General features: G+C 38.9%; 1 protein-coding gene across 3 annotated transcripts in view; it reads left to right on the top strand.

Annotated features, from left to right (window-relative positions):
- The window catches only part of bicdl2 (BICD family like cargo adaptor 2), a 30,186-nt gene continuing 16,078 nt past the window's right edge, over positions 1 to 14,108 (top strand). The window contains exons 1-5 of one of the 3 annotated variants that reach the window (XM_039763947.1): positions 1 to 109; positions 3,978 to 4,534; positions 8,013 to 8,249; positions 10,019 to 10,135; positions 11,744 to 11,890. In XM_039763947.1, coding sequence (XP_039619881.1) covers positions 4,253 to 4,534; positions 8,013 to 8,249; positions 10,019 to 10,135; positions 11,744 to 11,890 — 783 coding nt within the window. In that variant the 5' untranslated portion in view covers positions 1 to 109; positions 3,978 to 4,252. Of the gene's footprint in view, positions 183 to 215; positions 419 to 3,977; positions 4,535 to 8,012; positions 8,250 to 10,018; positions 10,136 to 11,743; positions 11,891 to 14,108 lie in introns of those variants that run through there. The other 2 variants (XM_039763946.1, XM_039763948.1) reach the window with 2 other exon arrangements.

Raw genomic sequence — 14,108 nt, 5'->3', positions numbered from 1 at the left:
CTTGGGAGTGACAGAGGAAACTTCAGAGAGAACCACGGCTGGGAGAAACTGTAAGTCTGCCTGGAGGTCACTGGAGACAGAAATGGAGGAAGACAGGTGCACGAAGCAGGTAGGCAAGCTACAGGAAGAGAAATGAGGACACATGGAAGTTGGTGAGACAGGGGAGAAGTCAGCATTTAAAGGTGAGAGAAAGAGAAAGAGAGAGAGAGAGAGAGAGAGAGAGAGAGAGAGAGAGAGAGAGAGAGATCAGGTGGGTTATGTTTTTTTGCTGTCCCATTTGACAGCCATGGTAACGAAGCTCAGTGTCTAGTGGATATTCCTGTTAGCATAAAATAAAGGTTTAGGGAAAGAAGAAACAGGAATTTACAGAAACCAGGACAGAACGTCCCACAGGCGGAAAGAGTGCTACACACAAAAGGTAACAGACCAAATATTAATAGGCGAGAAAAGAAAGAATGTGCACTGAAGCTGGTGGGGTGTGTCTTGAAGAAATTGTTTTTGTAGTCATCTGCCATGTATAAAGAACACTATTGCGGGGGAATGTTTTTGTTTTTAATTTATTAGCATCTGTGTGTCATTTTTCAAGTCTGGAATTTGTAGAACCTGCTCTTATAGTAGATTTTAAAGTATTCACTCTCCCTTAAGGAAAATCTAAGGGATAATTTTGCAGGGAATGGGAGTGAACACGATCAGCATGTCTGTTATGTCCAAGACTACTAGACTCTTTGAGTTTATCAGGGGTCATAGATGCTGTTTCCTCTGTTGTTGTGACCATATTTAATAGTTTCCTCGCTAGGGAAAGCCTTCACATAATCGTAACAGTTACTGCTGACAAAATCATAAAGTTGAATGTGTACTGTTGAGTCAGCACATCAACAGGACTTGCATAGATTATGTATATTATGAGTCCTATAACCATATTTTAAAGAGTGATTAGATCCAGGGAGGGGAATGGCACTTATAAGGATGTTAGAGGTGGTGCTTGGTTGGTTGTTTTCTAGTGATGTATGCACACGTTTAATTTTTTTGTTATATTTCCTAATTCTATATTGTTCATTTCTACACTGCATACCTGTATGTTTCACTCAAATTAATAAATACAATACACATGTAAAATCAACAATGACCATAAAGCACAACATGTTTATATTATAACGCTTTCTGGGATTGCTAATGTTAAAAGTGCTTGCACAAATGTCTGCTAAGAAAGGATTAAGACTTTAGGTCAGAAATGGGTAGTATCTCTCCTGCTGGAGATTTTAAAGAAGCTTTTTTATTATTATTATTATTTTCAGATCTAAGTTACATCATCTTTCAAAAGAAAGTGGATTTGACGAACTGTTTAGAAATGCTTGTAAACGAGTCATGGCTCCTTGGTGCCTTTCACCAATAATATTATATTCTTTATTGACTAAAAACACGTTGGTTCCATTTCTTTAAGAAAGGTGAATTGCCTCCATGCAGTGTACGCATTGACAAAGGTGTGAGCTTCAAAATTACAGAACTTGATTGATTGGATCTTTTGACAGTTTTGAATAGAACTGATGTGACTGCTGCTGAAGTACATAGAAGCCATTTGAAGCTGGCTAATATCTGTGTGCTGCTTTTATATGTACACTGTGGAATGTGTGCATACTTTACTAGAACAACACTGAATAAATAAAGATTGTTTTTAATTTAGACACCTAAAGTGAGACTAATACATATATGACTATTCTTAGAAGTAGTGAATGCCTTGTCACCCTAATAATAAGCTCCCTTCCCAAAAGCTTGGCATTAGAAAAATGCCACCAGTATATGGTCAGGTACTCAGTGTGCTTTTTGTTTATTTGGTATGTGAAGGTATGTGTTGTGAACTGAAGAATGCTGTGGCTTCAGAAATCTCCGGGGTGCCAACCTGGCCACACCCACTTAATGATCTCTCTATTATTAAAAAAAACTAGGGAGACGAGACGTGATCTTCTCAGAAGACAATCTGATGTCCCGCAAGAGACACTTTAACATCATGCGAGACAAGGCAGTGAGACAACATTTAAAACAAGTTCACGGACATCTCACCAAGCAGTTGTTGAAATGCTTCTGGCAGAGAGATGTCATGTGCTCCCAGCTCTTAAAACAATGACAATTGACAAGCTGAACACGTAGCTCGCCAGTAGCAGCAGCAGCAAGCCAGCAGATGATCCGACCACTTCTCCTTAGCGTGCATTCATCAACCCCCACATCCCCCCATTCAGAACGCAAAGTGGCAAAAGGACCGCTGCTGTACAGGCTTTTAAATAATCGATGTGCAGCGCGACAAACAGAACATGCAGCTCGCCAGCAGCAGAAAGACAGCAGTTGATCCGACTGCATCTCCTTAGCTTGCGTTCAGCCGCCCCCCCTTCACAACACGAGCAGCGTTATACGTCCCGCAAGAAAGATTTAACCATGCCCGGGGCCAAAAAAAAAAAGCACAAGTATTATTTTACAAAAGTTTGAAAGTAAAAATGAAAATAATGCATATGTAACAATTCCCATGACAATAACAATCTCTTTGAATTGTATATCCGGTAAACCAAACCCAGGTGTGGGCAAGCAAAGCGAGCAGGGGGCAGAGTTCCCTAGTAAGATAAAAAAGTTCAAACAAAAATTAGTCCCCCAGGACACACAAGGTACTAGTTTAATAAAACTTAATGTGCTCTTCAAACAGCTAAATGGCACTGAACATAGTCAGGTACCCCGTTTATATTTCTCCAGTTCTGGAAGGGGTGGGGCTTGTGGTGCCAAGAGGGAACGGTGGTAAGCATCATCTCCTGGCAACAAGTTGAATCTGAGGACGAAAGCAGAGATACAGTTAGCTGCAAGCAGCCCAATCTGTTCGATGATGGGATGCTTCAGCTTACTTGAGCACTCCCTAGGGTCTCAAAGCGTGCAGGCATGGAAGTGTACATATGTACAGCATGCATGTCTACTAGCGTATGGCTATTTCTAGGTGTATTTGTTTTGTGAACAATAGTTTTTCAGTTTATTGTGTGGTAATTTGTCATTTTTCTATGCTCATGGGTGTGAGGCTAGGCAGTGTGTAAGTTATCTTTTTTGAGTAATTAAAGCCAGTAAGTGGTTTTATAGATTTTAAACATATTTTCAACTTTAGATGACTCTATTCTGTTCATTTATAAATATCTTGCAACACTGGGGTGTTTGTTCAAGAGTGAAAATGTAACATAACATTCTCAATCCCACTTAATTCAAGGATTATGGTGAGGGAAGGGGTAGAAGGCAGAGTTTATTTCAGTAGCACCGGGCACAGTGCAGGAAGCAATCCAGCATAGCATGCCAGTCCATCACAAGGCACATTCAAGCACACACCCATGGAGCCAATTCTGAATCACCATTTAACATAACATACACATCTTCAAAATCGAAAACAGAAAAAAACCCACACAGACATGCAAAGAATGTATAAACCTCTCACAGACAGCAATTAAACTCAGTACTCAAACACACAAGGCATGATACGTGTGTAAGCAGTGCATACCATTGTGCCATCCCAAGAAAATATGTGTGAAAATGTATGTGTTGTGTTAAGCAGCTTACGCTTGACTGTTAAATTTGTTCTGTATATTCTAAAAATCTTTTCATTGGTTATTAGTGCATAAAGCAGGCAAATAAAATCATTAATTTTATTAAATTTGAAGAAATTCAAACTTACATTTGAATCATGGGTGGCACAGTGCAGCGGTATTTAGCGCTATTGTACTTGCTGTCCAGTAGATCTGAGGTTATTTCTTAGCTAATTTGGGTACTGTTTTTTTCCTGTCTCCACTTGTTTTTGTTTGTGTACACCATTTATCTTCCACGTCCCAAAATCATTGGTATCTCTAAATTTATTCCTTAACCCATAAACCAATTTGCATCCCATCCAGGGATGATTTCTAGCCCTATATTTGATCAGACAATGGAGTGATGGATGCATGTTGTTTCTTTCATATTTTTAGGCTATACTGAATGGGCAGAAAGAGGCATGAAGAAAGAAAATAAGATGGACTGAGTCCGAACAAGAGCAAAGAAGAGCCAAGCCACACTTACTGCTGGCCAAAATTCTTGAATTTCTATATCTTTAATAGAAATCAGGATGACACAGAGGCATTATCGAAAGCCTTCTCAATTCATTCAAAGGTTTGCATAAATTCAGCCCCTTTAAATAAGCCTAAATAAATTTTCAAATTTGCAAGGCAAAAGGCAGAGATTAAAAATCATTTTCAAAACGTGCATGGCTTCTCTGTCACTGCAGAGGCTGGCGCTGTCAAGAAAGGACAGCCTTGCCTCCCCTTCTTTGGAAGACCCCTTCTATCCCTTTCCCTCTCAGCGCAGGGACTCACTAGTTACTCCAGAACTCACTAAGCCACCCTGCCTTGAGGATTCCCTGCAGTCCAATTCTAGTGATCTGTCACTGAACAGAGATCTGACCCTCGCAGCAGAACTTGGAAAAGCATTGCTGGAGAATAACGAGGAGCTGAGGGCCACACTGGCTGAACGGGACAAGGAAATTGAGGTGAGGATGGAGGATGGAGGATGGAGGATGATGGCAATGCTGATCTTTATGACTGTGTTGTCATTTAGCTGTTAAATTCAAACATATCAGATTCCTCCATTTAAATATCAGTCCAGACTCTGCCCATATGGAGTTTCCACATTCTTTCTGTGGCTGCACAGTGGTTGTCCTCTGGCTAGTTCACTTTCTTCCTATTCCTAAAGATGTGTGTTAGGTTAATTTGCACCTTCATTATGATCTGATGCCCTGTTTGGGGTTGGTTCCTTCTTTGTAGTCATTTTTGCCATCATTGACTCACATGACCCAGGATTAGATTATAGGTGGACAAATGCAAAGATTAAAACTCACAAAGCCATGGATTTTTATCCTACCAATGGAAATGAATGTGACCTTAAGCAAATTTCCTTAATGGTCTGAATAACTTATATTTTAAATTATATTTGTGCATAAAGAGTTTTGGGATAGAGTATCTTATATAAAATATTTAAATTAAACTAACAAAAGCAGCCTGCCCAGGGCTTTTTCTGCTTTAAGTTGCCAGATTGCTTTCAGCCCCACCAACTCAAAATTGCATTATACAGGTTTGATAATGGATGGATGGGTGGATGAATGAATAGAAAAAGTGCCTTTGTGATTCACTGTTGAAATGAATACATTTTGATGGATTAGATTTAAGCATGTCAGTGCCCAATTAATCTTGTCATGTCATGTCTGAGTTTTTTCAAAGAGCAGCCTGTTTCTTGTTGTCTTCTCCCCTATCATTTTAATTTGTGGTGGTCTTTAACGTGATCCCTTATCTCTTTAAAAGCTTTTTTTGTGGTGTCTTAAGTTCCTCTCTTTAGGACATTTTTAAATAATAAATCACACTTTTTGTAACTTCCCAGTATATAGAATACATATTTGCATGGATGTAGACTACATGAGCACATTAAACAAATAGGCGGTAGAAAACTGCACTTGCTCAATAGTGATTCCAGCTGCAGTTTGTATATTTTTCTCATGTTTTTAACCTTGTGTTTGTCAGGGTTTCATTTTTTCTCCCACAGTTTAAAGACAAGCAAGTTAAGTGGATGAGCACATCTAAAATGATCTCATATGAGTAGGTTTCTCTGTGAGAATGGCATCACATTCAAAGATGGCTCCTGTACTTTTATTAAGACACGGATATTAGCTTTCTGGTTTGCCATAGCTAAAGTGTCATAAGTTCACATTCTGGTCTGTCTGTGTGGAATGTTCTCACCGTGTCCATGTGTGTTTTCCTCAAGTTCTAAGGATTCCTCCCTGTTCCTCAAAATTATATGCTAGGGCATTTAGCAGCTCTGAACTACCCATGTTCAAGTTCAAATTGAAATAGAGGAGCAAGTGTAAACAGGTACATACGTAAATAAACCTGGAGGTGCATCGGCATCCTTTTCAGGATTGCTTCCTGCCATGATGTCAAGGCTTCTGAGATGTCTTTCAGAGCATGGTTGGATTTATGGAATTTTCATAATCATGCTTTAAAGAAAGCTAAATAAATCTGCTAACATTCTAAATTAAAATTAAGGGAATATGTTAAAAAACTAAGAAGCATTTCTTCAGACAAAGATTTATAGGAATATGAAACAAATTTCAAAATCTTGTATGCAGGGTCGGCGCCACCATTAAAGCAAAATAGGCATTCACCTAGGGTGCAGATCATAAGTTGGGGAACTACCCAGTCGCATGGGTTAGCTACTGAACAGTTGGTTGGCGCACTAATATGCTTGGCCTAAGGTGCTAAATAACCTAGCACCGGCACTGCTTGTACGTGAAGTGGAATCCTTGACAATTTTTAAAAAGTACTTGGAAGAGATCTTGGAACAAATTACCCATAAACTAATCAAAAGAGATTGATGGGTTGAATGGATTCCTATCATTTGTCAATCTTCTTATGGTCTTATTCTTTTGTACAGCTAAAGCATACAAAGTCAGATATTCAAGATATTCAAGTCTTAATTCAAAATATGAATTCATTTTGTGTATGTAATATCCTGTTGTCAGCTAAACATTTTAACATGGTTATCAATATTCTGATAATGTGGAATGACCAATCAAGACACAACTGTACGGACACAAAAAGTCTCAGGTTCAATTAATAATTTATTTAAATTTTATACACACAGGTTATTTTTAAGCTCTTACAGGTACACAAGCACAATTGTTTTTTTCTTTCCCTACCTTCCTTACCTTCCACTCCTCCTGGAGAGTTTTGCCTTCTGCCTTCCGACTTCCTGAGGAAAAGCAGAGTGACTCCTTTCATCCAGGACCTGGGAGTACTTCCAGTGCTAGGACATGGTCTGGTACTTCTGGCTCCCTCAAAGGAGGGGTTCCAAATTCCTGCAGCACCCCCTGACAGCACCTAAGGAACCAAATGGGTCTGTCCCACAGGACTACAAATCCCAGCATGCCCTGTGGGTGTCTGAATGGGTAGCGAAGGATGCTAATACCCATTGTGCTAGGGAAGCATATAGTCCCATCAAGTTGCCTCCCATATCTCTCTATTATACCATCCCCCCGACTGGGAAAGGATCTTTCACAGAGACATTCCTGGATGCTTCCTTCATTGGCACTTTATGCCCATCTTTAGGTTGGGGCAAGGAACATCCTGCTTTTGTTCATGTCCTAGTATTGTTTTGGCTTCCTGGCCGGGCAAGGGTCCTTAAGCCATCCTGCTTGCCATCATGTACAGTGTATATCCATCCAGTATTCTGTACATTCTTTCTCAAAGACAGTATTGTGAAAGTCAGAGGCCAGTGCCAAGTAAATATTAATTAGTTCATTCTCTTTTCTGTACGTGACTTATCCAGTTCAGGTTCACTGGGGGCCTGGAACGTATCCTCACAGTATCAAATACAAGGCAGGAAGCAGCCCTGAACAGAGCAGACGTCTGTTGTAGGGCACATTGTAGGGCACTGGCTGCTGGTGGTTGGAGGGTCTCCAGGGCCAGGTTGTTGGGGTTAAGGATGAAAGAATGGGAGAGGAGGTATGCTATTGTATCAAGTTTGTTTGAGGGGCAGAATGCATAGCAGAAGAAGAGATTTCCCATTTTAAAATACAGCAATAACACTCTTAGCGGTGGGTCACTCAGCTTGTGCAGCAATGAAGAATGCAGCAAGGTGCAAGAACTAATGTGAATCACAGGCCACATTGACCACTTGGCCCACACCAGACCTGTTTAGTATTTTCATGAATGTCTTTGTAATGTGGGACAAAAACAATAGTATCAAAAAAAGGCCCTGCAGACATGATAGAACTTGCAAACTCCACTGAGACAGGCCCTTTGGTAACTGCTGGAGTCACAGTGCCATTCATTTGAATAGATAGATTATTAATAATGATGAGCATTGTAACGAAAACAATAAATAAGATATGCAATTCATACACAGAGAATCCACCGTGATAAACTAAGCAATCTGATGTGTTTTTTAGTAATTGCTTTATTTTTCCTTTAAACTAGAAATGCTATTCTTTCATTGAGACTTTACAACAGCAACATCATGAGATAAAGTTGAAACTGGAATCTGAGAACTCTGAGTTGGCACAGCGTGTTGCTGATTTAGAATCTGAGCTGACAGAGGCAAAGTCTGACTTACAAAGAAGGCAGAATCAGAGCAGAGACAAGAAGAAGGAGGACAATGATGACCTAAAGGATCTGTCCAGTCATAACCAGAGGCTTGTGGAGCAGCTTGCAGAGGTACAATTAAGGATTTTTTATGTGGGGTTACTCCTTGTTCATGTTATTGTTACACTATTAAACGAATGTCACTTTTATTTTCCTTATAAGCAGTAACAGGTAGTAGCCAGCAGAACCATCAAGGACTATGATGGCGTCTTACGGGGTTCAGCTGCTTTTGGATACTACAGTTAATACTTTGCTAAAAGAGCCCCCAAAGCAAATGCATTAGGGGTATGTGAAAATGTAGAATAAACCCCGTTAAGGTGTGGAGGAATTTTGCTCCAAATCTCCAGTCATTTCTTGCTTCACTTACAAAAAATGATCAGTTAAGAAGTGCACATGCTCACTTTCTTCACCACTTTTTAATTTAACTTACAAATCTTTATTTCCAATACCCTTTATCTTTAGAAAAAATGGAAAGGTAATGTTGATCAGTCATGTGACTACTCTGCTTCACCCACCCACTACTAAGAATGCAGACCAGCAAGACTCTAGAAAAATAAGGACACGCTGCACTCATGGTTACACAAGTAGCCACACCCGCCACTTGGAAGTGCCAACTTCTGAGACTAAACACTGTCTTGCAAGAAATGGCATTTATGTTTATCATGAAAAACCCTGGAGGTGCACCTGACACCTGGAGGATATAAATAAACCTGCTGGATTCGTCTGAGTAACAGCAAACAGATAGGAGAGTCTGGGACTGTTTTCCCTAACAGGATTCAGGGTGACAGACAAATTACCTACTATGAAGTTGTAACTATAAAGTGCAAACATTAAAAAAATGAAAACCTTGGATAAACTAAAATTTTAATATCTTATGACCTACATGCGGGTCAAGTGCGGTTAATCTTTTTGACATATGGATTATTGCTATTGTCACACATGTGCATCTGTGGACCACTCTCCGGTCTCATTTGAGGTATGTACTACCACCCCGGGATGAGAGAGGGTGCTGACGTTAACCTTCTCCTCTTTGTTCCCTTCATAGCACAAAGAAAATGCCCAATGAGGGCAGCTGGCTCTGCTCCTTTCCAGTCCCCCGTCTGTAAATTCCGCAGCTGCTGGAAGGTGGCAGTCACTTTTGAATCAAATGCATCAGAGAACGGAGCTGCCTTTTAAACCTGACACTAAACCTGACGGCTTTCTTGTTTCGAACAATATTCTTGTATTGGCAGCATAGCAGCTCAGTTTCATTATTTTTTTTTCCTTTTGTTTGGGACTGGAATTAAAAAGAGTCAACTGGGTTGGCAACCCAGCTTTTTTCCATGGTACCTTGCACTTCTTTACTCGACTTCACTATGTACATCACATGGTCTGACAAAAGACTAGGTGTTTTGACAGTTGTGGCTGCTATGGGGTGCTTTGAAAACTAAAACAAACGTCATCTTAATCCCACCACACAAAAATCATTTATTAAAAGTACTCAAAATGAACAGAGAGCCCTTCTCATTATCTATTTAACAAAGAGTCCATCCATTACCCAATCCGCTATATCCCAGCCAACACAGGGCGCAAGGCAGGAAACAAACCCTGGGCAGGGCACCAGCCCACCGTAGGGCACACACACACCCACGCATGGATGTTTTCAAATATTATATAAACCTGAAAGACAAAATTAAATGCTTACCATTGACATATTGAAATCCACTGAATCCTTAATTCATTTTTATTTGTGTGGCATGACTAATATCTAAAGTTAGGATTTTTGCCTTACAGTTTGTGTAAATGAACTCTTAAACATTATGGATTCTTCTCTGATGTTCTTCTCCTAATGTACTTTCCAGGCAGTGGGAATCGAACATGAGCTAAGGAAGGAGCTGCGGAGTTTAAGAGAAGAACTGGAGGAAAAAAATTTAAAAAACTCGATTTGGGCAACAAAGATGGATGGACTACAGATACAGGTGAGACCTTTAGTACTGAAATGTGCATTAATATTGCATGGTTTCTGTTGCCTTTGTGGTTGTGACCTTAGGAACATACTGGTTACATACATAACTGATGAAGAATTAAAATTTTTGTTCTTGGTATTTACCATACTAATGCTATTGTGTTGTAGCAGGGCATAGAATTCTGGTCAACATCCCACCCAATGTTTTATAATGTCTCAGCTTATCAATCCAAAGCCTATGTGGGCATTATTTGTTATTAATAAAGCATTAAATCTTGTGAAAATGTGTAAAACTAGCAACTTAGCAACAACTGTGCATCTAAAAAATTCGCACCTCAGTGTCATTAGGCTTTGGAATCAAGTTACCTGAACTATTCTATAACAATTCAGTAATTATTTGCCGCTCTGATGCTGATCTTTCTCATCATAAAATAGGTCAGTACAAAAGCAATTGACGAGAAGAATTCAGAATTAATTGCAGAATTATGGTATTTGAGGGTTCCTCGAGTCTAGAGTGTCTATTTCTCTTGCATGATTGGACTCAAAAACTAATCAGCGCATCGTGATCACATAACAGGCTTAAGTTTTGAGTTTGGTATTTTACCATCCAGCCATTTTAGCTCTAGATCTTCTTCAAGAAACTGTGACACACAGACACACACTAGTCATCGAAATATCGATGTTTTCAGTACCAAGAGATCCGTCAAAAACTGGACATTGAAATTTTTGAAGAATCTAAAGCTTTCGCTCCTCCTCCTTAGAAGATAGGTTGTGGTGGGGAAGGGGGCAAAGCAAAAATTTCTGTTTTGCCAAGTACCTTTTAAAAGTGATCACACATCAAATATAGGGAAAGTATTTATATCATCCAAAGATTCAATGTCGAGATTTTGATGAATCTTGACGTTTTAGACCTCCCTGAGTTTCTTGTATACGAAGTATAGGGAAAGTAATGGAATCCTCAAAAAATTTCATTTTGAGATTTTGATGAATCTCAACGTTTTAGACCTGCCGGAGTCCGAAAATACAGTTTTTGGAATTATGTCTGTGTGTCTGTGTGTGTGTATGTAAACATGATAACTTGAGAACACTTTCACTTAGGTCAGCCACACTTTGCACACAAGTATTAGGTACAAGACATAGCTTTCCTTCAAATTTTGAGCTATTTTACGATACCTGGAAGTAGTACTTTACCTTTTATTTATGCAGCTGCAGAGTTTGATTTATTCAACTTCACTTTTATAATAATTGTTCAATATATTATTAATTGGATTTGATTTGTTGCTGATGATTCTTTAATGTACATAATATAAAAATATAATCATTGTCTTGTGGTTTACTCCTCAAATATCCAACCCCATATCTGAGTATACGAGAAAGTCTAGGGGAGACCACTCCCGATTTTTTTAAGAAACAAAAAACCCAATCATAATTTGGCAATTGTCGATGTAATGGCATTTGAAATATATTGGACTTTGTCTGAGCTTATTCCTTTCAACATTTTCTGAATAAATAACCTTTGGAGGATGAAACTGTACCAGTTTAGATAGTTTTACTATTTTCCTTAGAGCTGACTTCTTGTTTGTGTCTTGTGATTCTATGGCTCTCCATGTTTCTCCTTTAGAATTCTTTGCTGTTGGAAAGAAAGATTGATTCAGAAAAGCAAATGAAATTCTTTCAGGAGGAAAATGGGAGACTGAAAAATGAAGTAACCACACTACAGGACAAACTGAATGAATTGCTGGATAAAAGCAGGGACAAAGAAAATGAGGTAAGGGGAGATGGAAAAGAAAAAGAATCATTGTAATATCTGGAATCGATGAGTTTCCCAATACATCTGTCATACTGTTATTTTCTCAGCTGTGCGATACATGGATTTTTATTAATGGCTTGGTCCTCAGCTCTTTAAATGATAACAATTTGAGTGTGTTTTAACTATTGAAGATTTAAGCCTCATTTTTTCTTAATAACATTCATGTTAAAATTAAGAGCTAGGTTTAGTACACTATTTTAGTTTCATAAATAATGGTTAATTCATGATGATTAGCTGTTTTATTATAATGACCATAAAGCTTAGTACAGAGTGTGGGGGTAAGCATGAGGTGGGACAATAACATGAAGCCTTCATCCTGCTTAACCCAATGTAGGGTTATAGAGTGGGTAGTGCCTCTCCCAGTTATCATTTGATGCAATGCATGAACCATTCTTGGATGGATTGCCAGTTTAAGATCACCAGTGAACAATCTATATAAACCTTTCGACTGTAAGTGAGAAGCCCACAGAGTTATAGGGAGAATGTGCAAAGTCCACACAGACAGTGACCAGGCAATGTCTGGATTCAAACAAGAGTTTGGATCAGGAGTGGAACTACTGTGAAACTAATCAGTCCTGGAGGGGCCACAAAAGCGATTTTGGTCCACATTGCTTAAAACGTTTGGGTGCCTACAGTAAGAGAGGGGATTTTAAAAGCTAATAATGTTAATAATATAGTGTAATTGAATATAAAATACAGTAGGGTGGCACGGTGGCGTAATGGTAGTGCTGCTGCCTCTCAGTTAGGAGACCCGGCTCCACTTCCCGGGTCCTCCCTGTGTAGAGTTTGCATGTTCTCCCCTGTGTCTGCGTGGGTTTCCTCCCACAGTCCAAAGACACGCAGGTTAGGTGCATTGGTGCTTCTAAATTGTCCCTAGTGGGTGTGTGTGTGTGTGCCCCCTGCCCAGGGTTTGTTTCCAGCCTTGTGCCCTGTGTTGGCTGGGATTGGCTCCAGCAGACGACCATGACCCTCTAGTTAGGTAACGTTTTATTTAAAATCTTAAAATATCCTAAAAATACAATTAAAATAAATAATAACAATTTTACATTTTTTTGGCTGACGCTTTTATCCAAGGCAACTGACAAAATTTATAATATGATTGGCTGCATTCTTTTGGTTGTCCAGTTTGGGCACAGACACATCAAGTGACTTACTCAGTGTCAGTAGTGGGAATTGAACCCACAAACTTCTGGTTTGAAATCCAAACCCTTAACCACTACACCACAATGCCTAAGTTCAATGTCCCCTATATACAAACACAATTCAGTAAAATGGTAAAATAAAGTTAAAAAAAATATTTATTTGGTAGATACAAACAGTAGATGATATGTTGTAACAAAAAAGGAGAGCTAGTGAAAAGGCAATCTTGATGCTAACGTGAATCACGTCTTTTCAACATGATAGCACCCAAGATAGTGATCTAAACAAGAATTTTTTTCAATAAAGTGTTCATAAGGATACAATATTTTAATCACCCCTACTCAAAAATAAATTATATATTTAGAAAAGTAAGGTTAGTAATAAAGGTGAAATACTGTTAGATTAGCCTAAGCCTATTGTTTTTATGAACAAGGGTAACCCAGACTTCATTGCTGGTTGTGAAGGCCCCAAAAATGTAGGTCTGCTACTGTCTGGATCCATGAAGCAGCAAAACCAACTACTGTGGCACTTTGCTGAATAAATGCATGTCAATGCATACTCCCCATATTAGCCAAACCAAGAAATGAACAATATTTTTTAATTTAGTATAAATCTTTCCTGTCAGGAACTGACTGTAACTAATGTTGCTTCTGTTTGGTTTCCATTCATCAGTTTGTGTTTGGTATGTCAATTAATTTGTATCTTTTTTCTTTATTTTTTCATATTGGGTATTGCTCTTTGATTACATCACACACATCTGCATCTATGATGCTAAACCACTTACAAGTGTGTGTGTATCTGCATGATATTTCATAGTGACCATCTTATTTAACAATAATCCTTGCATCAGAACATTGCCTGAACTTTGTTAAATGAACACTCCATCCACAAATTATATATTTTTGTAACTTACTTATCCCATGCAGTTTATAGTGATGGCAGAAAATAATTTTCAAGATGTTACCGGCAATGTATAAAAAGCAGGCATTGTATAGAATGCCTAGGCAATATATAAAATGCAAAAAATTGGACGTCA

This window comes from Polypterus senegalus, chromosome 9 (assembly GCF_016835505.1).
Source record: "Polypterus senegalus isolate Bchr_013 chromosome 9, ASM1683550v1, whole genome shotgun sequence".
Classification (NCBI taxonomy): domain Eukaryota; kingdom Metazoa; phylum Chordata; class Cladistia; order Polypteriformes; family Polypteridae; genus Polypterus; species Polypterus senegalus.
This window is presented reverse-complemented; position numbering and strand designations above follow the sequence as displayed.